The sequence below is a fragment of the Bombus flavifrons genome, chromosome 1 (genome assembly GCF_040668555.2).
Source record: "Bombus flavifrons isolate JBK064 chromosome 1, iyBomFlav1_principal, whole genome shotgun sequence".
Classification (NCBI taxonomy): domain Eukaryota; kingdom Metazoa; phylum Arthropoda; class Insecta; order Hymenoptera; family Apidae; genus Bombus; species Bombus flavifrons.
Window position 1 is genome coordinate 17,584,096 of NC_138442.1, and position 25,980 is coordinate 17,610,075.

The 25,980-nt window shown below is 34.5% G+C and overlaps 1 protein-coding gene across 1 annotated transcript; it reads left to right on the plus strand.

The window, feature by feature from the left end:
- Window positions 1-25,026, plus strand: LOC138180027 (uncharacterized). Its single transcript, XM_069113447.1, has 4 exons — window positions 1-318; window positions 13,686-13,853; window positions 23,482-23,741; window positions 24,776-25,026. The coding sequence occupies exons 2-4, from the start codon at window positions 13,686-13,688 to the stop codon at window positions 24,873-24,875; spliced, it is 528 nt and encodes a 175-aa protein (XP_068969548.1). The 5' UTR covers window positions 1-318; the 3' UTR covers window positions 24,876-25,026.
- The last annotated feature ends 954 nt before the right edge of the window (window positions 25,027-25,980 follow it).

The window sequence follows — 25,980 nt, forward strand, 5'->3', positions numbered from 1 at the left end:
TGTGATCGTACCTTTAGTGCGAGTGGGTGGCCCGGAGGGGTGTCTTATCGACCAGGATACGAAGCTCCGGAGGCTCAGTATTCGCGGGACCACCACCCCGTCGAAGCGTTCTCTCGCCAACCGGGATATATACACACATACACAGTGCTCTTCACGGTGCTCCTCGCGGTGCAGCTCCACTACGTTCGATTTCTCCGTCTGTCGGGCTCCAATGTACCGTGCGTCGTGAGAAGAGCCTTCTCACCTGTGACCGGCGTTTTCCTCGCGAAACGACGCGCCGTTTCTTCACAGAAGCTCGTCGAACGCAAAATCATCAAAGTAAGTCTTACAGCCGATAGATATTTGTTTTCCTTTATTACTTGTTCGAGGGTAGGACTCGTGGAAAAATAAGTAAATTTCCGAAGATTCGATAGAAAATGGAATCGGGGACGAAGGTGACGCGTTGGTGATAGACAGTATAAATACAGAGGTGGCTGGCGTTCTCGTCTGATAATTTCCGCGACATTTTCTTGCAGATCGAAAGATAGATCGTTGTTACTAAGGATGTAGTTGTTGATGGTAGTTCGCGTTGGTTGATAGTCTGGCTCGTTCGCTAATTGTCTTGTTGTGATCATTGGCGTAGGTGTAAATAGGTACGAAGCGTTTCCGTGCTTTGTTCGTCTTTGTGGAACGTGTTCGCTAACGCGGAAAGATAATAGGCGATTCGAACGTGGATTCCAGATAGTCTGTCACTTTTGCCGCCCATTTTCGCTACACTCGAATGACCCAGTTGACGATCGAGTACTCGTCGTGGATACATGAGATATTGCCCGACGACCTGCGGTGACCCATTTATCGATTCTCGAGATTTTAATGAACCATTTCCACGATTGTTTTCATCGCTTTCACGCACGTACGAGTACATCTTCAACGATGTTTCCATCAAAGCGTCTTTTGTTGCCATTATTACCAACTATATAGCTAGCTATTCATCGAAGCTTAATTTAACAAAAATTAATAAAAATGTAGCTGATTTCAAATATGCCTTAGAAACGATCTATCGCGCAATCCTATTTGTCCTTATTTCGTTCATCAAAGTAGAAGTCCTAGAAATCACGGTTCATCGCCAAATAGGTCTCGTTATTAGATTTTTCCCGGTTCTCGGTGTCCGGGGCCAAAGTTCGACGAAAGAGGTGCGCATTAAAATCACTCTACAAATACATACATCAAAGCAAGGAGTACACTGACCTCGATTACCGAATCTATCGAGGCAGCTTACAGTTATACGACGCTGGAACCGAGCCAGAGCCAAAGTTGCAACTGCATTTCGTGCGACTGGCAGCCGTGAGTCAACGTACGAGGAATCCCTCTCGCCGGGGACGTATCCGTAAATCAATGTTGTTCGACGCTCACGAGGATCCCGGCCTTTCACACGGTCGATAATTAGGTCTCGGTGAGATTCAAGTCGGATATTCGACTCCGTTTCCCGCTGGTCCCTCGCTAGACGAAGGCAAGTTATGCACGAGGCGCAGGGAAACCGAAGCAGCTTCGAGCTTTAAGGTAATCGCGTTTTCCCGTCGCACCAAGGACCAATAATCGAAGAGAAAATAGTTTCAAGAAGCGATAGGGAGAAGAGGAGAGGATTTATACGATGGAATATTTATGCTTCGTCGCTTCGAACGCTGTACGAACGATACAAGAAGAAATGAAACTTGGGAAAATTCTATCGAGATTAGTTAAGAAAACACGAGAGCGATTAATCGTGAAATACAAAGGGAATATTATCAGTGAATTAATTCAGAATTCATAAAAGTATGGTAAGATTGTTAGTTGGTTCCATGATCGATGGGAAAGGAGAAAAAGCTAGAAGAATTTTATTAAAACCGATTCGTAGTCTACTAAGCTGTTGTTTATTAAAAGTTCTATTCATAATGTTGAGGAAATACGTAAGCGATTAATTACGAGTTACGAAAGAAATATGATTAGCGAGTTAGTTTAGAATTTGTAGAGATGTGATAAGATGTCTGATCTTACGACGAATGAGAAAGAAATGAAAACTAAGAAAGTTCTATTAAATCTGGTTTAAAAAATATGTAAGTGGTTAATGATAAAATGTGAAAGCATCGTGACCGACGAAAAAGAAATGAAAATTAGGAAAATTCTATTAAAATTGGTTTGAAAAACATGTATACGAGTAATAGTGAAATATACAAAGGAAATAACGTTGGTGGATTTAGAATTTCGAGTCGCTGATGGCTTATGACGAGAAATTTAAGTTAACAGAAATTATTAAGGGACTATTCACGTGATTAATTGAGGTAAGTGGAGAAAAGGATCAAATGTCGGGGTAAATGTCGTTGAAATCAGTTTAGGGCCACTACTGGCGAGTCTGTTGGCGGTGACCGACGTGGAACGCTTATTTTCACGCAATGCACGGAACACCCCTGTAGATTGGTACCTTCCGCGAAAGGGTGAACCACCTTGATGTCGTGCCACCTTCGATAAAACTGACTTGCATGTACCATGCGAAGGCGCGTATTTGCATAAATACTTCCCAAGCTATTTTCTTTTATCGTTAGGACTACACCTATGGTCCGATCAATTAAACGTTCTGGGGAAAAAAATTGGCCGGTCGTCGGTTAATTTTCTCTGATGTAATCTCCGATGAATTCTCATCGTATTGTACTTGTCATATTTTTCTCGTGCGATCTTCGGATGATTTATGCCTGGATTTATCGTCGAATGAAAATCGACCAGTTCTATAAAAACTTTTATCGAAATACAATTCCTCTGCGATATAAATACAAATGTATTTACTGGAAAATAGTTTATTAAAAAGATTGAAATATATTGAACAGAGATTAAAGCTGCTATTCTTTCGCTTTCTTGGAGAAAGACGAACATGAACAAGGGTAGTTTTTTATTATTAATTCTTCGAGTAAAAGATCGTTACAATGAACGATCCTACCGTGCAAATCTCAGCGAATGAAAGCGAAACGATTCTATGTGCTTGATAGATTGACGTATTGTTCGTATAATACTGTGACAAGGATTGACTTCAAACGATCAGTATGAATAACAAATGTGCAGGCACAACAAGTAGGTAATTGTTCAATGGTAGTAAATTATTATAGGAATTTTATAACTATTTAATAAGACGTGACGAAGACTAATCGTATATTTTCTATGAAACCGAATTCAATCGCGTGGCGTGGACGCACAAGGATCGTTTATCGCGGTCAACAATCTGTTTACTAATTTTTGCTCGAAACTCTCTGGCGTGTCCCGTTAATCCAATTTTGCGAATCGATAATTTTATCATGCATGAAATAGATTATCGATCGTTCCCCAATTGTTTACGTCCTACGGCCAGGAACTGGAGATCCTGTGAAAGTATATCAAATATGAAACGTTTCACTGCCAATATGAATCGTTCATCCGTTTACCAACAAACGATATTAATAGAATCCCACGAACCCTGCAGAATTCTCACAAATATTCATTCCTCCATCCTCCATCTCGCACTGTTCGTGAAATATCATTTAATATTTATCTAAAGGTGAAATTTTATACGGACGAAATGTCATTCTTCCCTCTCAACGCGAATCGTTCATCCGTTTACCAATAAAATCAATTCCACGAACTGTTCAGAATTTTAACAGAATTCCATTTCTCTGCACCTTTCCCTTCGCACATCGTAAAATACCATTTACCCTTTTGACAACCTAATAAAGCAAGAAGTTCGAAACGGATAATCTAGAAAATAGTTATCTGTTTTTCCTTAACATTTCCTGCACTTTCTGATATAAAATACAAGAAATATTGTGAAATTTTTGTAAGGAATAACTTTAATGATTAATAATCGCATTCTCGAATTCTTTGCGTCTCAATTTCGCTTTCGTTTCAATGAAAAAAAGGAGCTTTCAATGCCTTAAGAAAATTTGTAGCATAAAATTGAAACGGAGTCCTTGAACATAAAGAATTTTCTGAGAGTAGAAACATATACGATTCAATTGAAAATGTCCCAAAGAACATAGAAAAATTAAGATGCGAAATTCATAATATTATATTTTGATTATATTCTCGCCTATATTTCTGAATGCTCAATGATCAATTAGAGTAAAAATTTTAAATCGACGAATATTTATCTTTCTTGGTATAAAGTCTTCGTTCATTTACCAATGGAATGCTGTTATAATAAATTCCCACATTTACATTTTTCTTCATACGTCATGAAATATTATTTAATATCCATTTAGAGATAATTTGGAAGCAATAACAAATCACCCCCTCTCAACGCAAGTAGTTCATCCAATTACTAACAAAATCATATTAACGAGATCTACCGAAAAATCCAAATTTCATCTCTTTCCTCGCACATTGTCTACAAACATTATTTACTATCCATCTAGAGCCCAAATTTTAGACCAACGTAAAATCATCGATACGTAAACTTGTTTATTCATTTACCAATAAAACATTCCCGTTTCTTTTGAAATTTCTATAAAACTTGCTTGCCTCGGTTATTATCAAAAGACTAACATCTTTGCATCGCAACAAATTGTTTTCATTTTCATTATCTCGTATCAATCCCCGTGCTTGTCGCATTTCTCTCCTGCGATCTTCGATTGTTTCATTTAACAAAGAAATGTTTAAATAGATAAGAAGGTATCCATGTAAAGCGTTAATATCCATTTAGAAAGAAACTTTTAGCCAAGCAAGAAACTATGTGTACACGTGTTTGAAGAGATAGAAAGATATGTATTTACGGTATTAATATCCATTAAGAAGCAAAATTTTGGCCGAAATGATCGTAGCTTGGTCAGCTCGTTGCTACCAAACGAACCGAAAAAAGTGGAGCGAATCAGAGCGAGGAACGTGGAGGAACCAGACGAGTCCACTGTGCGCTCGCATAACGCGCGCATATTAATCCTACGTGTTTCCACGTTTCATTCCTTTTCTCTTTTTTCTTTCTTCTTTTTTTTTCCTACGGCTCCTTTTACACAACCGACGAAAAGAAGAGAGACAGAACATGCCCGCGAGCTTTTGGCAAAAATCCAAGACAGACTCGAACAGTGGAGTACTGGTTGCACATTCGGTGTGTCTATAGCCGTTCCACTCTGGTCGGTGCACATGCAGCTGCAGCCATGACACCAGGAATCAGGCCACTGTCCTACTTTACGCCTTTCCGAGCAATAAAGGTTACCCCTTCGTTCTTCGTGCACGTAACCAACCCGTTGCGAAACTTGTACGATTCCTTGGCTGGAAATGCAAGACGCCGGACAGGCGCGCCACGCCGTTTCGACCCATTCGCTTCGAGGAGAATCGAACCGCGTGCGTTTAGAAACGGGGACGAAGTGTGGGCCTGGTTGACAATCCGGCCGGCCTTGCGATTTCGTTTACAGCCGCGCGTGTGAAAAGCCGCGACCATTGACGAGGTCCTCTTGAACGGGGCAGCCTTGAAAGTTCTGCGCCGACGAAAGTTCTCCGCACCGCGAATCTAGGTTCTATCGTATCGCCAGGTCTCTTACAGTTTCTTCCGTAGCCTCCTTTTTAATTGTTATATATCGTCGAACGAGAAATATCGGCGCTGCGGTGTTAAGAAGGTATGCTTGGTCGTTCTGTATTGGAAATGTATCGTGCCATAATACGTTTCTCTTCTCTTTTTTCTTCATTTTGAATAATATCATTATTTTCTTATTTTATTTATTTATCTTCTTAGAATTTTTATACAGAGTGTTTGGTTTGATATGGATTTAAAATTGTAAAGGCTTACGGTGGCCATTGAGAGAAATAGAAAATGACTAACTGCAGTAAACATTTTTTGGTAAGATGTGACTTAGTAATTTAATTACGATTCTTGGTAACATAGCAAATGCAGAATAGAAAGATGTGCAAATACGTTAATTAGAGAAATCTAGAGAAACGTATCATAACAAATAGTTGTGTTAAGGTGAAAGACTTTATCCTTTCTTTGGTCTGATTTCTTTTCGCTTGAATATGAAACTCGTATTTGTAATTCATTTTTCTAATTCGACTATGTATCGTGGATGAGTAGAGTAAACTTATTAGTCTGTAATAACTAAAATTCTGTTTACTTGTGAGAAAAAAGAATTATACTTCAATCTAAAATTTAGGAAATAATTATTTTCATAAATTGATAATATTTGGTATTGTTATAAGAGTATACTGAAAGAAAAATATAGTAATAAAAAAATAAAGCTAAATTAAGTAAAAATATCGACATACGAAAGTGCATCTTTTAAGTTACATAGCGTCATAAACGATGAAGTATTCTTAATATGAAATATACCAAATTATGTTTTGCACGAAAAGTACATACCGATTTTAAAACTTGCATCGATTAAACATTCTTTTATTTAGTCTGTTAAGTACCCCTTTAAACCTTTAAAATCTCAGACCTCTTTTTAACACTCGTATGTTGAAGCACGACTTGCAATCACGGATATTGTGTTTCTTTATGCAGAAGTTTTCAGCATGGCAATAGAAAGTTTCGATGGAGTAGTTAGATAATTTCGTGCTATGTTTTTATTTATCGTGAATATGATTTCTAATATAATAAATGCAATTATTAAACTTTCAGCTGAATGTACATGTTTTATGAAGAAACCAGTGAATTTCATGAACGAAGTACGACATTATTATTAGAAATTTTTATTAGATGCGCTAGACTAGATAATTTTGTTTCATTTGCAATATTAAACAGTGTTATTCTTGGGAAATAATCTTCTCTTTTGCACTGTACTTAAATAAAAAATAAATTATTCTCAATTTTCATTCTTATTAGAAAATCACTCTAAAAAGCAGGTTTCTATCGAAACAGCTTTAACAATAAAACTGCAACACGCGTAAATAATTTCAATCTATAAAACTTAACGAATCATAAAAAGTTGTACATACGCCTTCCCCATCAAAAATTTCGTTTTATTAAATACTACGAAAAGCTTCCTTTTAAAAGCTTCGATTAAATTCCTTACTTCATAACTTATAAACCCAAAGAAAGAGAAAGTAAATCGTTGATTATGTAGGTTATTCAGTAACAACAGCTGAAGCTTTCTTTGCGTTCTAATTCAAACGAAGCCAGAACAATGAGAACAAATTCAATAATTGGAAATCCACGAGCATGGCGGCAACAGCTTTTCATCGAAACGTATGAGTAAACAGAATGGGAATTGTTGAACTACTCGGTTCTGTGATTTGTTTCTATCTGTCCAAGCCCTGGATGAAATTCGTGCACGTTGAATAACCGGGCTGTGCAACGCATGGTAACACAACACGTGCAGATTGGATCGCATGTCGTTCATCTCCCGTCCTTCGTGAACGTAACCGTGGACACGCGAAATTGTGTTTATCATTAGCACGCGCAGAATTATTCTTTTATAAGATTAACGATGAAATACTGCGGGTCGTTCCCGCCAGCCGGCCTATCGCGAACATAAACTAACTCCATTTTCGAAAATTTGTTATCATTGCCTAGGAATGCACAATTTTCTAAGTCTTTTGTTCAGACAAAAGCGTAAATATTTGTGAGAATGGGATACTTAGTAATTGCAGTGGAGTTTATTGTGTTCTTGTTAAACATAGGTATCGTTCGTTATCAAAAATAATTGTATGACGTATGATTTAGACAATTTCGAAAGATGGTACGATAGGTATGTGTTGTTTTACGTCTTTTGTAGTTTAGATTGTAGAAACATCGTCTACGTGGTTTCATTTGTGGGATACGTTTTTATATTGCAACAGATACTATCGTGCTATTTTGCAATGTCAAAATTGTAGAATATCGAACAAATATTGTACGTTCGCTGTTTTAAATTATCATAAAATAAAGTTATGCTTCTATAAGATCAAAGTATATATACTTCTTGTTAGATCATTTGGTCTTTCTTTCTAAGCAAAGCAGTTCTGAACCACCAAAAGATTTCCTAAAAATTTAATAATATTAAATAATAAAATAAAATTAAATTAAAGCTCTAATAAAAAGTACCACGAACCATATAATGTGCGAAACAATTTTCTGGGAAGAATCGTGTATGTTGCCCTTTTCTTCCAGACTGTTATTTGCTCTTAGTCTTCAAATATAGAATATTATAAACTATTCACCATACGAAAAGATTCTCAAAATATTAGAAGAGAACAAAATATATTGTCAAATCACTGCAACTTTTAATCGAATTATTAATCCTTCGAGCTATTCGATCTTAATTCTAGATCAAAAAGTGCGAAAACTCGTTTATTACACGAAATGATTCCATAGAAATAAAAAGAGGAATTAAAAAAGATATCGTTAAATCGCTGTAACTTCGAAATTGTCCCCAGATCAAATAACCGAGTACGAACCGAGTTATATATTTCCACTTTCAGACTATTCTATTTTAATTTTTCTCTCAAACCTACCAAAATCCTCTTATCGTACAAAAAACCGATTTTCTACAACTCAAAAAAAAAATATATATGTGTGTTTTCTTATATATCTTACAAAAATGAAGAATTGCAGTGAAACAAATCTCTTTAAGGATGACCTTAAAAATAGAGGTTCCAAGCATACTGACATCGATTCAGACACAAAAATGGATCGGTTAAATCATCGGTGAAGATGGCAAGTCGGTGTTTACAAGTCGAAACGTTCTCTTGAGCGTGCTAATTTCAACGCAACCGGTCGATTCCAAAAGGAAATCAAGGAGGACGCCAAAAACGGGACTGCAATAGTTTTCTAGCCGTGCAGCTGCACCCGGTGCAAGCTCTGCTGTTCGATAACCGAGGTGCAACGGCCGTCGGCCCCAAGAACGTATCTAGGCCACCGGCACCAGCATTTCCACCACCACCACCGGCACCACCATCAATATCATTGCTACTGCTACAACCATCGCGAACCATCGTATATTAATACTACAACATTGTTGTTGTTGCTGTTCATTACATATACACGAGACGCTATTGAATTAAGGAATCGCGTTTCCCTGGATGATCAAGAGAAGCGAATTGAACACGAAGAAAAAGATAATTAAGAGGCTCGCTGAGAAAAGAGGTACAAGTGCATTTTTACAAGAATAAGATAAGTATAAGGAAGGATATATAAGATTCATGCTTATCTCGAGATTTTGCTATAAATTTTTCGAGTCTTCTTCGTGAGTCTTGTATACATAGGAATGAGATTTTTTGTACATCTGAAAACAAACGTATACTTTTCATTAAAGTCTGGTTAAATCAGGGATTTTTCCATTCGTATCACTTGTTTTCCGAACTCTCGGTTATCGTATTCATATGTCGTTGCATTATAATCTTGACGATTTAATATTATTACTAGATTGTTCATTGACTATCACGAGAAAGAGTACAGAACAAAAATTACGTGGTTTTATGTTGAGACTAAAATATCAAAATTTCAAAGGTTACTTTGATATTTTTGTTTAATGGAATATGCTGTATTTCCTTGCGGGAAGTAAGGGGACATTTTTAAATCGAGATTTCGGAAATCATTGAACATTATTGAAGACGAAGTTACGAGAATCTTTTCCACGTAAATGCCACGTGATTTCCTTCAAATTGCGAGAACAATTAAAACTATTCGTATTGTCTTAAAATTAATAGATTAATTACGAATTGCTTTTGGAACTCTGGTGTTTTTGGCACATGGTGTGGCAAATGCATGGCGTTGAAGACATTGTCTAAGAACGAAGAAAAGATATTTTAAAGACTTTAAAACAAAAGAATTGGTATTTGTACCGATAAGAAATATTTCTCATTTAAGGCAAACATAAATTTCCTCTGCGATATGAAAGAATTGAAAAAGATATCGTGGATGTCGAAATACTGAATATTTTGATTAAATGTAAAAAGATTTAAGTAGCAATTATCATATGGCGCATTGTAAATACGGCTACTACTATCCCTATCAGGGACTTGACTATGTTACCGCCGTTAATCGATGTGAAAGGTCACTACTATTTTTTATCAAACGTATGCACTTTGATAAATATTACGGGGCCAAAGTTACGGGTATTTTACAAAAATAATGTTGCATGAACTATACGAACCTATTTCAAATTTGTCAAATAAAACAACGTTTTCTAAAATTACGTCGTACCAATTTTGCTTTTAATTATATCCTAACATTAAAAATAAATAATATTGCAATATGTAACTTTACATTGAAAAAGGTATATCCCATAATATCTAACTCAAAATATTTGCATCAATCTTTCAAAAAACATTCCATAGAAATCATGAAACGTTTCAATCTTCAAAATGATCACCAAGCAATGTCTTTTATCTCTTGGAATAAAGTTTTATATTATACCGACAAACGTTGGTTACAAAACGATACTTAAATCTTCTAAATTGAACAAAAAGAAAAATAAATAAATAAATAGAAACTATCCCAAAAGTAATACAACTTCAGCTTGCCCAAAAAGTTCAGTGCACTTTATCCAACGCCATAAAACCAAGTCACCGTGTTACAAAATCCAGTGAAACTCGAACAAATCCAATTTCCCTGCGTCAATCAGCAGCAAATGCATGATAAAAAGAAACTAAGCTTCGGCTTGCACAGGAAGATTTCGAAAGGTGTGCCAAGGACGTGATCATTAGTTTCGCTGGAGACACAGGCTTCAAGACACCACCGCCTTGTCATTGATCGTGGCGGAAAGACACAGAAAAAAGGAGTTACAAGAGCAAGAAGAATACAAAATCTGAGAAGATCTTGAGTTTCCGTGATACATAGAGTGGATGGACAAGAGATTGCCACATGTTGAGCGAACAATAGGCTCGTCGCTGTACCGTGGAAATACAGCACGGTCGGCTCCTTTGTCGTGTAAACGTGCTAGAAAAAGGGATGTTCGCGGCGATCGGGGAATTAAAGCCAAGGACAGGCTGCAACCTATCTTTGAGATCGAACAACGAAAAGGGGAGGGTCGCGTTATTGCCGTTTTATCGACAAGGCATAGCGGACTCTCGGAGGTTTCCCTTGTTTTCCCGGATTCAGCCACATCATATACGACAGCTGGTAGTACCGCTAGATATTGTGTGTTCGAGCAACGTAGAATAAGGCCGGGGAAAGTTTCTGCGAGGACACCGGCTCGGGACGATAACTCGAGGGACGAGACACCGCTACGAAGTCGATACGCAATTTCACGCCACGTACACTTGATCCTTTTTTCACGTATCGGGTGTTGCGAAAGTATATTTGGCATGTTTGCTCTGTTAACCACAGAGTGGAGGATATGTTAACTCGTTACTTGGAATTCCAATTTGTTTCGTTTCTATCGGAAATGATTCATATTATAGTTATACTTAAAAGAATTGAAATCGATCTATCTCTATGAACTTATAATTTTATAATTATGGGATTTCTAGTTAAGGGATGATTAACGAGTTTTTTCTGTTTTGATCTTGCTTTAGTTCCAAGCCAAAAAGAGATTTGTTATGTTTTTGTGGATATTTTTCGTATAGAATTAGAATGAGAAATTACACGTATAAAAGATTAAGATTGCCAGGATATCCTCGTTTATTTAAGAGAAGGATATCTTAATTCTATCCTACTACAGCATTTTTTTAATACATTGATCGTTGAGGTTGGTTGTTTTCTATAGAAAAGTATTAAATGCTTTATACCAGAAACTTAGTCTAGTCAACTTTGTACATACTGTCATATGTGTAAGCTACATATAGTTACATTTACATAAAAGTATACAAATTTAAATAGAAGCTTATAATCTCAACGATATAATAAAATCACACTGCAGTTAAAAACTTCAGCACTTTAACAACTACCGTATATTTGTTTGTGTATAAAACATTAGTATCGTATATTCGAATTAAGATATTTTTAACAAAAAAGGATATTTTTATGAAAATGCTTTAAGCAACTGAATTGTCTTTGCGGGTATTTATATTCTGTCATATGTTTTTACTAGATAAACATAGTACAGTAATATGTAGTAATACGTTATGCGTGTGGGTTTTGTGTTTGTGACTTTTAAAGGCTAAAGTTGAAGACTTCATTTACTGATTCATTTTGATGCATATCTTGCGATTTATAGTTATAAGATCAGTTCAAAATTTACAACTTTCATTATAAGACCCATATTATAAGAGTTCTCTTTTCTTTTTTATTATAAGATGACAGTTACGAGTTCTATACGTTACGGTAAAATGTAAGTGACAATAAGTTTACAACATATTTTTCCTTCTTTTGCGTATAAAGATGTTTCTTTTTAGAATAATGATTCAATAGAAAATTTTAGAATGGTTTAGATTAAACGCAATTAACTCAATGTATGCATAATACTTATCTATATACGAAACATTACTTTTGCAACGCAACTTTTTAAAAACTCTGATCTTTATGCTAAGAATACTTAAACGCGAAAATTCTTTAAAATTTGCTATACTTTTATATGTATAACTTCTTCTTGTTAGTAAAACGATATATCTTCATATCCTACTTCTCAACTTTCAATGACTTCAAAGTAAACGATCTACTCACTCCTGCATTTATTATTCAAATTTATACAAAAATAAATATATCTGGAAAATGATTCGAAGCAAAGAGCTGAAATTATGTACAACGGTTTAAATTTAAATTTTAATGAGAATATACGACAAGTTTAAAATTTAAGTATACTTAACTAAATCATAGCATGAAGAAAGAAATCATGCATACATTTTTCTTTGTATCTTACTATGGCATACTTCGTTCTGCATAGTTTGAAGTAATGCCAGCATAAACTATATAGTAAACTATTTTGGACAAACTTAAGCAAATTATAGTTATATAGTATGCGAACACTATCGTCAATTCGTAGTCATAATACTAAAATATTACCAAAACGCATAAATTATTAGTAAATAATTAAAATGAATGTGTATCTTTTCCTCGATAATAAAAGCTTAAAAAATACACCAATAATATACTAAAATTAAGTATGCGACTCATTGATTAAATATTACTGCTAGAATCGGTCATGATAATCTCTTTATGAGTTCAAAAGAATCTTCTCTATCTGATTCATAGCTTAAAAATCAGGAAAGATGATACTAAATTATTTTTCAAATAAAAATATGCAATAACGTTTACCACTTTAGCATTCACATAAGTCAATATTATTATTACGCATCTTCTAAAACTAGATTTTATCGTGTCATTTTATAAATGTGGGTTTTTATACACTTATGGAAAATTTAAAGGTGCAAAAATGTACAGAATACATGTAATATACAATAATTTCAGTTGCGATCATAAAAATGAAAATTTGCATAAAAATGCTCAGTCATCATAATATTTTACAAAATCTCCTCATTCGTCATTTACTAACTAAATTACATTCCATGTATACGAAAACAAGTGTACAAATACTTAAATATCGACAGACAGATTTGATTAAAATAGCAAAGAAAGCTGCCGCTGCAAAGTGATGTTCGATAAAGTTTATTTTCAAATTATCAAACAGTTAGTTCAGTTTTCGCCACGCCCACCTTTCCCATCGACAGAAATTTAAATTGCAAAATTGTTCATTATTAATTGATTGCCTCTGCTTGGTACGATCTGCATTTGTATTTTCTTTTTTACCGCGTCAGCGTATTGTTTTTAAAAGAAGAATCGATATCCGGTTTATCGGATTTTTAATTAAATATCCAGGTACTGCAGGAATAATGAATATTTTATTTATGGTGTCCTTTCAAAGATGATCACGGCGTTGCCAGTACCCTCGGTGAAGGTCTTCCACAAAACTTACTATCAGGAAAAAGGATCCAGGATAGGGAACAGTCAACCTGGAAGTCCTTTGGCCGAGAATGAAGCAGTGCTAGCGCTAGTTGACAAAGAACCTCCGGAATATTACTTTTGTGGCAAGGTAAGAACCATTATATCGATAAACCATAAGTATTAGATACTTTTTTTAATAAAAATAAACGTGTTCACGTAGCTTAGAATACCATGCTTTTAGATACAGTGGCTATTAAAAGTATTTGTATTGCATTTGTAAATCATAGACAAAAAATATGACAAACAATTTTTAAATTCAATAATCAGTTTCATGTTACGAAAATTGTCCTTTTATTTGCTTTTGATATCACGTATATATTTTTTGCAACCTATTGGACATTTCAATAATAATTCGTCACGTGATTGTTCGCAGAATTTCACAGATCAACTATTTTTAAGAAAGTTATATTTATAAAACGAACAAATTGATCGAATTCACAAAATTAACAAAAACGAACTTGAGTTCTTCTCGTGTGCTCTTCATTTGTTATAGCGTTTACGTGTTATTTAAGTATGTACAAGTATTTGTACATTAAATTTCGTGCTGTTTAATAGTATTTTCATATGACCACAAAAATTTGATACTATGAAAATGAAATTGTATAGGAAAACTGGTAAGAAAACACTTTATCGGAGATTAAGACTATGCGCAAATACTTTTGTACCCATTGTACTTTTGGAAATCTTTTTCCAAAGAAATTGTAAAATTTTGTTGTATCGATCCTTTGCATGTATATTTATTAGTGCTTGAAGAACATTTATCACTTTGTCACTTTCTTCGGGTAAGAATAATCTAAATTACATGAGTTACCATTGCCATTATGTAGAACTCCTTTGGGAAAAAGTGTTCTCTCGGCTGACACGATTTCGGTCATTCTACCTGCCTGAAAAGGAAAAATAAAAAAACTCTTGATCACTGACAGCTAAAAATTAGACGAAGAAAGTCAATAATGTTCTGAAGTGACATTTATCAAGCGTCTAAACATAATTCGTAATCTCCGCAATTGCAAAAGGTTAATTTAGCACCTGCTGCATTTAATTGACAAAGATCGATTACTTTTAATCTTTTAAACGTACGAATCGTCAGAATTTTCTTCAGAAAAATGACTAATTAGCGAAAACGAATGCAAAGCTACTGTCAGTGATTCTCTGAAAACAAAAGGTACTTGCTACTCGAAACAGTTAGACTCAAAGTTTAAGGAGATAATTTTACACATAATTAGCGAAAAACTAAAAAGTCAGTGACTTTGTGAAAACAAGAAATATTTACGAAGTTATTGCATATAAAACTTAGTACATAAAGAGGAAAAGGTAATTTTTGTGACAGTTCGCTAAAAGAAGGCGGAAACAAAGTCTCTGAAAACAAAAGATATCGATCACGTTAGTTAAATATAGAAATTAGAAAGTTTCATAGTTAAAACTCAATCGATGGACAACCGTAAATGGTGTCTGCTACGTAGTAAAGATCACAAGAAAAATTTCGAAGAACATCGTACCAACCGATAAATCAACAGACCTCAATTATACAATCTTAATTAACTCCAAGATGTCTTATCTTAGTACATATGTATGTACACAGTTCTTCGTATACATACAATCATTGTTTTCTTCCTTTGCTTCACTCTTGGCTATTTTCAAGTGTAAATGCAATTTACGTACGTGAAATTGATATCGATGAAAGACGCGATGAATTTCCACAAAATGCTTCACACGCATCGCTTGTTCCTATTCAGGTTATTTATAATTTTTTAATCGATTTACTACGAACTACCTTTACGGTTTCGAATTACGACGAATTTTAAACGAACTACGTAGCGTTCTTGGTATTGATGAAAACACGCATATACATAAGTAGTACGTAGTGACTCACGAAGGTAATTGAACACTTCCAGAAACCTTTTATAAATATACGTGTTATGTATGTTATGGAAAACATTTCAAGATCCATTAATATTGTAACGAGATACATCTATTATAATTACTAATTTCACATGCATTTCGTAGAAGTCACAAAACTATTTACGCAGTTAATCATTCATTATTAATAAACCACCCAATGATATATTAATGCACCCATTGTTATCACTAGTTATATTTGAAGACAATAGGAAAAGAACGTAATTCTTTGATTTTCTGATTTTAATGTTATTTCCTAGCTATTGTATAAAAGAATGTATTTTAAAATGAGACTATCAAATTGCGGATAATTAAGTGTACAATGAACATTTTTGTGAACGATCAATAATACTTACGTAATATTGGTATAATATCATACGCCTAATCTCATAACGTTCAATATCCTCGAGATGTACATTTCCAATAAATATCTTGCAATTTTTATATACATTTGCGGACTGTTTTCGAATTCTATCGATACAATGATTAATTGTATCTCATTACAAGTGTTGGAATGCAATTTCCCAAACGTTGCGTATAACGCAGACAACGTATTCATAAAAATCTTCTATAATAACTATTCGCGTAATTTTTATAAAAAAAAAAAAAACAGTGAAATTTCTAAAATTCGTAGAAAAATGTAGGATGCGGTCAAAGGTCGTTTCTGATCAAATATAAGATTACGAAGAAAGACAAAGCACAAAATTAATGAGTTCTGAGATCGCGGAGGCGTTGTACACGATTTTCCTCGGAACGTTTAAAATATTATTGTTAATTAACTTTATTCGCTACTCTGTCAAACTTGATTTTCCAACGCTCACATTCTACCACTGTCGGCAAAAACTTTTCAATCTAGTCAAGTGCTCTTACGATGGCCGAACGTGTTCAAGAAACGATCTCTAATACTCCTACTGTTGCTGACGCAACGTTTTATCTCCCTATCCAAATGTTCTGTACTTTTTCAACGTCGTCGCTCTGAGATGTTACGTACTGACGTAATATCATTTCCTCTTTTACTTTTTTGAGAAAAGTTAAGCGCCTTATGTATATAGATATATTAGCGGTAAAAGCAAATGAAAGTGCTTCGGTTTATTCTAAATGAATAAATACGTCAAACGAAGATTATACACGAATAGTATAACTTTTATGAACGAATAACATATTGCGAAAAATATATGTATACACACGGTCTATCCCAAAAATAACGGAACTTCTTAAAAATAAGAAAGCAGAGAAATCCTTTCGACGAAAATCTTTTATTTTATTCACCTACTACTGAGACGTTGCGCGTCTTTTCGTGGTATCGCTTTGAGTATCGTAACGGCTCCTCTTCGTTGTTATTTGAAGCCGTGAGAAGAAAAAGTAGTTGCATCGCTGCATCTGATGAACAGAATGGGTGGTATGATATCTTAATTTGCTTGTTTTCAAGAAAAGCAATTACAGCCGCATTATCACGTAACAGAAGCAGATTTTTCGATGCGTCAGCGAACTCTACCCTGACGTTGATTGCTATAACTCTTTAGCTAATTCTTCAGCTAATTCTGTTATAACTCTAAGCTTTAAATGACATTAATCGCCATAAGAATTTAACATGATGATAATAAAGGATGTATTTCTACGTGACAAAAATTTCATTATTGTTGTCGCCATTGGTTTTTTCTAATCCTAAGAAATTCGATTATTTTTGGGCAGACCGTGTATAATACATGAGAATCGAATGATTCGTGTAATTTAACACGTGGGTGTTTCTGTTAAACGTTTTGATTCTCAAATATTGTGTTCGTATATTTCATCGAACGAATAGTACAAATATACTTTTTGGAAATTACTTCATAATTCACAATTTAAGCAAGGGAAGTTGTAAAATAAAATTAAGTGAACTAATCCAAATTATGGGAGTCACTTATTATCCGAAGATACCGCTTGAATGTTAATATGAATAAATAATTCGATCTGAAAATCATTGCTAACAAGTAGCACACAGGGACACTGATATATTCTCAATTATTAATTCGATAACAGCTGTACAAAATATTTGCAAAATTAAATAATTGTAAAATTTTAAAAGTTTTTAAAGTTTCTTCCATATGTATAATCAACATTTTACTTATACTTACGCTTACTTGTATAATATAGCCTTTGTCAAGAAGATTCCATTATATTTTTCCTGCAACAAATATCGATCGTATGGATAATTAAGATGAATGCAAGCATTTCTATAACTCTGATCCTCTCCGCAAATGATTATTTCAAATATATAAATGCAACCGCAATGATAAAAGCAGTTCTAAAACTTTTGATTAGAAGCAATCAGTCGCACAATCTGATTAAAAGTAAATGTAACGAAACATCGCACACCATTTTCCAATAATTTACATTAATTTAAAATTCTTCATTTAAATTCAGTTGCGGCGCACGAAACTGAACAACTTCGGAATAATTTCATAGCTGCGAAACGCGGTGTACTCTACGTTCGGAAAAAACCGATGTGAAGGAAAATTGTGCCGTATTCTTTATCAGATTCCATCGTCGCTCTTTATAAATAGAATTTCCGGGGCAAGTCCGGTTAAAAACGCGGCGGACGTGATCCTCGTGTAAACGCGTGAACCGAGCGGCGGCACGCGTACGAGAAGAAAATCCTCCGACACGGAGAAAAGAAAGAAGAAAGGAGGCTACGAGCTTCGCTTATGAATTTCAAATGATTTCTACTTGAGATTTCAAAGGCAAATTACCTGTGAACGCGAAACTTTCGGCCGTTCAGAGGAATCCACGTATTCGGTGGGATTAACATTTTTTATTGCTCGTGAGAATCTGGGTCGAGAGAGGAATCGTCAATAAAAATTGAGAAATGCAAGAATGCAAGACGCGTAGTAGAAATTTTCCTGTATTTAGAAATAAATCTAGTACAGTGTGAAATTAAGACAAACTGCCTGCAAACACGAAACGTCAGGATGTGAAATTAGCGTTTTTGGTGTTAAGCTTGAGGAACTTGAACTTTTGATAATTCGAGATATACTAAGGAAAGACAAAATGAAAAGGATAAACGATTAATTTGTTTGATATGTAGATTATTTAATATATGGGATAAGTATTAACGAAGAAAAATATCTTTTTAATAAATTGAGTAAATTATCATATAAAATTAGAATAATTACTAGTTGGGATATTTATTTAATTAATGAAATAGTGTTCTACGATAGACAGAATCGGTTAGTTTACGCAGACAGAGGGTATACATCAAATTCATTGCACGTGATACGTACAGATATTTTTTCGAGTACCTCTTTACATTGCTCCTCTTTAGAACATTCCAAATGCATTTCAACTGCATTCATTTAGCTCGACGCATTTAACGAATGTATTTAAAAAATACTTGAATCCAAAGATCCAAGCAACTTTAAACTTTAAATACAGAGATTCCAATTAGTATCAAATTATGTACGTATTATATTGCATGATATATATCATTTCTTGCATACAATTTGTTGTACCACGTGTTTAGTTGCATTGTATAAGGAAGTTGGAATTTAATATGTCAATTAGAGAACTACGATTCACTGACATATCCTTGGAAAATAGTGAGAAAGTGTTGCCTTCGACTTTGAAGCCTGAAACATTCGACACCTATTACTCAATAATGATAAAAACAACGATCGATATTACTTGTAGAAAAAAAGCAAGAAGAATCTAACATAATATAATATACGCTCACAACATCCGCTATTTTCTACCAGACTCCGAAAGGTGAAGGTTGAAATAAGAAGTTAGTGCAAACGCAATCTATGGATTAGCCATGTATATAGATGAAATTTTTATTTCAGCCTTATGACCCTTATTTTATTCTCAAATTTCCTCTCTAATACAGGCTTATTTAAATTGGGTAATAATAACGTGCATACGTAAGAGAAAATATCGTTTAACTTTTACCTTTGTTTTCTCCTTCTTCTTGTTCGTATCTTATTGGATTTATTAGGTTGTCGGAAAAGTGTCTTTCTTTCGCAAACGTGTTTTTTACGACAGTGCACCTTCATACAAACGTGAAACCAAATCTGTGAAATGTCGCGGTTTTTATCTCAACAGAACAAAATGGATCGTACGTAATTCGGCAAAATAATATAAAATAAAAACGTTGTGCGTCTATTATTTCCTCATAAAACGAAAGAAACTTTTCGGACAACCTAATAGTTTCGTGTAAATTCTACGATAATTATTCATTGATTTAAACAATCGGAAATTTTATGATTCATAACACGACATTTCGCTAACTTTGATCTTCTATTTCGGAATTTATATTGTGAAAGTTTTCTTTCTACAATTTTTTAACGTTTACATTTAAATGGCGCAAAATTTTATTTGTCAAACAAATATCGTCATATCTGTAAAACACAGAAAAAGCTCGCCAACTTTTTTTTGAACTTTTTTTGAAATTTTTACAGATCGTACCTGTACAAATTTTCCAAACACCTGCAGGGTTCATAGGACGACCACGTTTAGAGAGAGCTCTCTGAATCCCTTAAATTAAGCTTTAATTGCAAGTAATCTCATTTTATAAAATATCGATCAACAAATTCTCTGGCTGTTTCCTCAGGAACGCCGTTTTCGCTATATTTCACGGGATACCTGAAACTTCGTCCTACAAACGCGAGTTCTTTCCATCTCAATTTCATTATGAAACTTTACGGGACGCAGAACGAAGAGAAAAAGTAGCTCCGTGGAAATGTAGAATCTCCGTGAAAATTCTCATTCAGTCAAACGGTGTTGATTTTGTAGCAACAGCCAGAGGACGATAATTCGATTAGGGAACGACGAAAGTCTCTGGTCGACTCGGGGATGCGAACGGCTGCAAATTAATCACGATTTTTCCTTTGCATAATTTTTCCATGGAAAAATGGAAGCGCCACGTTTCTCCGTTGTAGCATAGCGAATTACCAGGACAGAAATTGAATATTTCCTGGACGCGGCGCGGCGTGCGGAAAATGACGTCATTGAAAACTCGTGGGCGTTCTGTTGAAGCGGCCCGTAACTACGCGATAAAGCACATAGAGTCCTGTTTGGAATTTATTTTTCCGCCTCTTACCGCACACCTCCTCCGCAGGTAATTTTTATGAACATCCTTCCCCGATAATCGACGCTAAATTTAGCTGTTCCTTTTTTACATCTAAACGACCATCTTCTTCTTCTTCGTCGTCGTCGTTAATACAACTTTCGGGATAATAATAGGACGATGAGATATGGAGTTGTTATCGTCGACACGGTGCTTTACGATGTGGATCCTATGACGTGTAGACACAGTGTTTGTTATTTTCGTTATTCTGGACGAAGGAAGTTGTTGTTGTTGTGAAATGATTAATGGACTTTTACGATAATAATTATACGTTTCCTGTCTTGAGATTCTTTTTCGCGTACATCGTGTGAATGGAGTGAAGGGAAAGTGAGAATATTAAGTTTAGATGATTGGAAGGTTGGAAAGAAACTTAATTTCAAACTGCTATGAATTATAACATTCTAAAAAATTGCAAATGTGATTTTGTCGTAATTTTGTTTGAATCCCTCAGACTAATAGATAATACTCTTATATAGATTGTTATAATTTTTCTGATATCGGAATATACAATTTCGTGATGCATGGAACTGTATACATTTTCTACTTGAAAGATTATGATTAGTTTATTCTTTTTTCCGAGTTTCAGTGTATCATAGTGTACATTATTTTATTACTATGAAAAATATGAAAGAAACGTTTTTAGTATACGTTATTTCCTGTTTCAATTTTCCAAACAAATCCAACATCAAAAGCAAGATCAGCTGTAGTAGGATCAAAGGCGAAGTTTCAGTTAAGATCGAATATAAATGTATACGAGCTGTGAATTTATTAAATTTGGTTTTAAAAATTATTTTTTGAGAGAAAAGACCAGAACTACGTTGACGAAGGAAAATAAAATCAGTTAGATTTTCATGAATAACGAATAAGTTCAGAATAAATGAAATTAACAGATTTTTATTTGAAAAAATGATAGATTTGAATAAATAGTTGAATTTTACCCAGCATATGAGGAAAATTATACAGTTTTTGGTGTTTCGCTGGTTAACGTCGCATGACGATAACCTAAGTTGAAATCTGCTAGTTAGCAAAATGATGCAATTTGAGAAATTCATTAAAACCTTCAAGGTTCAGCCTTGAAACTCGATATTATCTATGGAGAGAGTGAGGAAATGCTAAGCTCGAATTTTCACTATTTCAATGCTAGAAATTGCTTCCCTTGGATGTTCGTCCGCCTTGAAAATTTGAAAGTAATCTCAGAAATCCTTGAATATGAAACGAAAACGCCTTAAACGAACCATCTAAATTTTCTGCGATTTTATTAACGAACTCTCCAATAATTACAACTGTTGTAAATCATCATTGAAAAGTTTTCAGGTAATATTTACAAATTTCATACGGATATTTTGAAAGCAGAATGATTAGCATATAATTAAAAAGAAAAGAAAAATCCGGAGAGCATTTCCTTTTCGTTGTCCCTATAATCTATAAAAAATATATATAAAATATATAAAAAAGTGCTCAAAGCTCTTTCGTTTATCTCTTATTTGAAACCATCTTTCTTTTCATCGTTCAAACATAGCGCAAATGCGCTCACATGCTTAATAAATTATTCTACGCCATTTTAACGCTTTTCTCTGTTTGTTATGATTTTCATAAAGAGAATGCTAAAAATTAATACGATACTATAGTTATCCGTTTAATTATTCCATCACAATTTAATTAATAATAGGTTTTTTAAACATGACGTCGCACGTCCAAGTTCTGGTGTTTCTTCTTCGTTTAACTTCTCAGTTGCAGGATATTTCAAGAATTCTATTTCTAATTAAGTCGATCCACTCCTGCGCAGCGTACTGGGAACAATGTTTGCTTTCGCGTAACTCTACATATAAAGGAAAATTCCTCACAAAGAGGAACCTTCAAAGTTAAAGCTCGCATTTAGCAAAGTAACTTGCTAACGGCAGCTGACACAACATTAAATAAACTATCTTTTAAACAATGAAACATTGTAGGAAAAGAACAAGCAACAAAGAACAAAAGAACAAGTACGCTTTCAAAGAACCGTACGAAATGTGGAAAAAATTCTTTTATAAATGGAAAGTATAGATTTTTATTCTTTGAAAAATTTTGAAGATTACCTCTAAACTTGAAATTTAAAGTCGATGACATTTTGATTAGATCACGATGAAAACAGATATCAAAGCAGCACTGAAAGTGAAAATAAATCGAAGAAATTACAGAACGTTTAGACGGAGAAAAATTATTATTTCACAAGATAACAGTATCGTAATATAATTAAGGAAAAGAATTTAGTGTTCGAAGTAACTAGAATTCTAAAAATATTGAAAATGGTTAGTTGATTTTCATTAAACTAAAAGAATTATAATAATATGTATAGAACATAAATTTTTATAAATAATACAAATTTTATTAAAGAACGTACAGATCCAATTTCTACGACGATGTTCCACTTTATTAATTTAATTATTTTGATTCATTTCATTCCAATTACAACATTTCAGTCAATTTAAATTCCATCAAATATTAACTCGTATAATTATTCTATTATTCGTATTAATTTCTCAATCTCTATATGTATCAGTTATTTATTTAATTATTTATTAGTTATTATCAATCTCACCTTTAAAAAGAAAGATTCTTGTTTCACAGTGTCATTTTTTTAATATACTCATACTACTCATAGAATAATCTGATAAACTACGTAAAGTATAAACTATGAAGCTGATTATTGATTGAGGCTTTTTCAATGTTTTCGAAGGTCAATTCTTTACACGTGGTAGTTGGATCATTGCTGTTGGGCGCAGTGGTGTTGGTGGTCGGTCTGGTGCAACTTGCACCTGGTGCAGAAGCTGCACAAAACTCCACCGCCCTTATCGTCGTTGGATGCAGTTTGCTGGTGATTGGTGTGTTCCTCGCGCCTCTCAGAGCTTTGTGCATCAAGAAACAAAAGGCTGGTCAGAAGGATGGAACACATCAAAGAAGTGTTACCAGCATAGACATGCTTTTGGCTCAACACAGGTGAGTCCCGACGCAGTGCGGATTTTGTTCTGCGACTGAAATAATACAAACGACGACACGAGTATCATAGACGACTTGTTTAATCGCTCGTGAAATTTTTATTCTTTACCTTTTGCACTGTGTAATTGATTGAGAGAAAACATCAATACAATTTTCATCTGTTACTTAATTTATGAATAAATGTAGGAAAATTTGAATATTTCATTCAATAAAATTTAATGTATATATAAAATTAAAATTTATAAAATTTAATGTAAATATTTGATTCATTTGGTATATTTTAACATTTTTGTCGCGTCAAACGTAATGTAATCGGTTTGAAATCGTAAAGAGATAGTTCTTTTTTTTAAATTAGAGAAATCTTGCAATAAATCAATGAAAATTATTAATATTAGATCTGTCGAAGAATTCTATTGTTTCTTATATTCCTATTTGCCTACTCGTTTTAAAACTTATTCGTTAACTTGTGATACGATGACTATCATTGTATGAGATCGTATTCCATTTTTCTAGTGATTCAGTAACTTCATTCGCATAAGAATCTTTTATTTTTTTTTTATTGAAATTACGTAATCTTCATTCTTTAAATATTTTTTATCCAGAAGATATTGCAACAATCGAAGTAAATGAGAATCAAAAAGAATCAGATCAAGTCATTCTTTCCAAAACCGATTTAGAAATTTTCTATCGCGACGCACACGCAATAACATTACCTTCTGGTATTCGTACAAAGTAGTATCGTTATCTAATAACGTATTTATCGTTAAACTTTTAGTAACAAGTTAATAATTGCCATCTGCATTCATCGTCTCTGTGCCTGAGATGAAAATAATAGAAATCAGATGTAAACGACGAAACTTTCCCACAGAGTTATTAACTTTCGAAGCCAATTCCAGTTTCGAAATTAACCCTTGATATTCGAATAAGGATTAAATGACAAAGTTTGAAGTTTATGAGAAACGAATAGAAAAGACTTTATAATAAGTGAATAAAACGCAGTAGTAACATTGCTGAATATTTTTTTTTACAAACAGAGACTTCACAGTGCTGACGCCTGATGAATTGGAAGATCTCGTCGGCCGACCAACCTCCGCCCTGGAGAATAAAATCCGCAAACAGGGACACAATACCTAGGTATTGTCGGCCTCGAAGAAGGCCCATTCATCGTCACCATCGTGCTCGAACACGCCATCGTCATCGACATCGCCAGGAACTAGCTCATCCATTCTCTACACGCATCGTTACGACTCTCGAGAACATAGTCTGGTTTAAGCAAGAATAAAAACGAAAAAGCAGAAAATCGAAAAAGGCGAGAAAAAAGGAAACTGGCGTACGGTCAGCTTGACTTTTTAGATAAAATCAATTTTCGACTAGTGTGCACGTACCAAGAGCTGTTTCTTTCTATGAAGGTTGCACGTCTTGCCTTTAGCTTGGTGCAAGCGGTATCCCTAAGGCGATCGAGCGAAATATCATGAATATCATGAACGATTACGTTGCTTTCGTTTGATAAGCACACGCGATAGAATCGCCTACAAACACATAGTACATTCTTTACGATTGATTGACCGTTGTTGTTGCTTCGTGGACTCGGGTCCAATTGTTCCGAACACGAATAAAAGATCATGCAGCAGAAACTCGACATGTGAATCGAAGAAAAGTCGACGACACCAACAAGAAAGATATTAACCGAAGACGTTGAAATCTTGACTACGAAAGGGGCATAACGTGATGACGATGAAGGTGATCAATTGGGCTAACGATCCCTTCTAACCGTGAACATTTTCTTCGTAAATCGATTGGACGAATCGGAGTGTTTGAAAGGAGAAGTTCCAGAACGTGTGGCATTCAATTCGCATAAAATGATGCAAAAGATAAAGCAAAAAGGGACCTAATTACCGGCTGCCTTCCTTTCATCGTCGTCCAAAACTCTCTCGGTTCACTGTAGGATCTTATTTCCTTAAGCACGTGCGGACTTTACTATCGTTTCAAAGCAACAGCACACTTGTTTCGAACGATCCTGTGTACGAATGTTTTGACTAGAGTAATCGTGTAATGTATTTCAAGTATAGTTAATCCCGTGATCGTTCGTTGGCTCGCAAAAGCGTCGAGAATTGCGAAAACAGACCCGATGCACGCGAATTACGTTTCAGCTGAGTCTTTGCACCACTTGTCGTTTGATAACGGTAAGAGTAGAGTTTCAACATGACGAAATCGACTCGTACGCGCGATTCTCAAGAGG

Bases quoted from the DNA above. Each gene is read 5' to 3' on its own strand.
- LOC138180027 (XM_069113447.1), top strand. From the start codon at position 13,686: ATGATCACGGCGTTGCCAGTACCCTCGGTGAAGGTCTTCCACAAAACT. The intron at 13,854-23,481 runs GTAAGAACCATT...ATGTTTTCGAAG, and splicing joins AATATTACTTTTGTGGCAAG to GTCAATTCTTTACACGTGGT. The intron at 23,742-24,775 runs GTGAGTCCCGAC...TTTTACAAACAG, and splicing joins ATGCTTTTGGCTCAACACAG to AGACTTCACAGTGCTGACGC.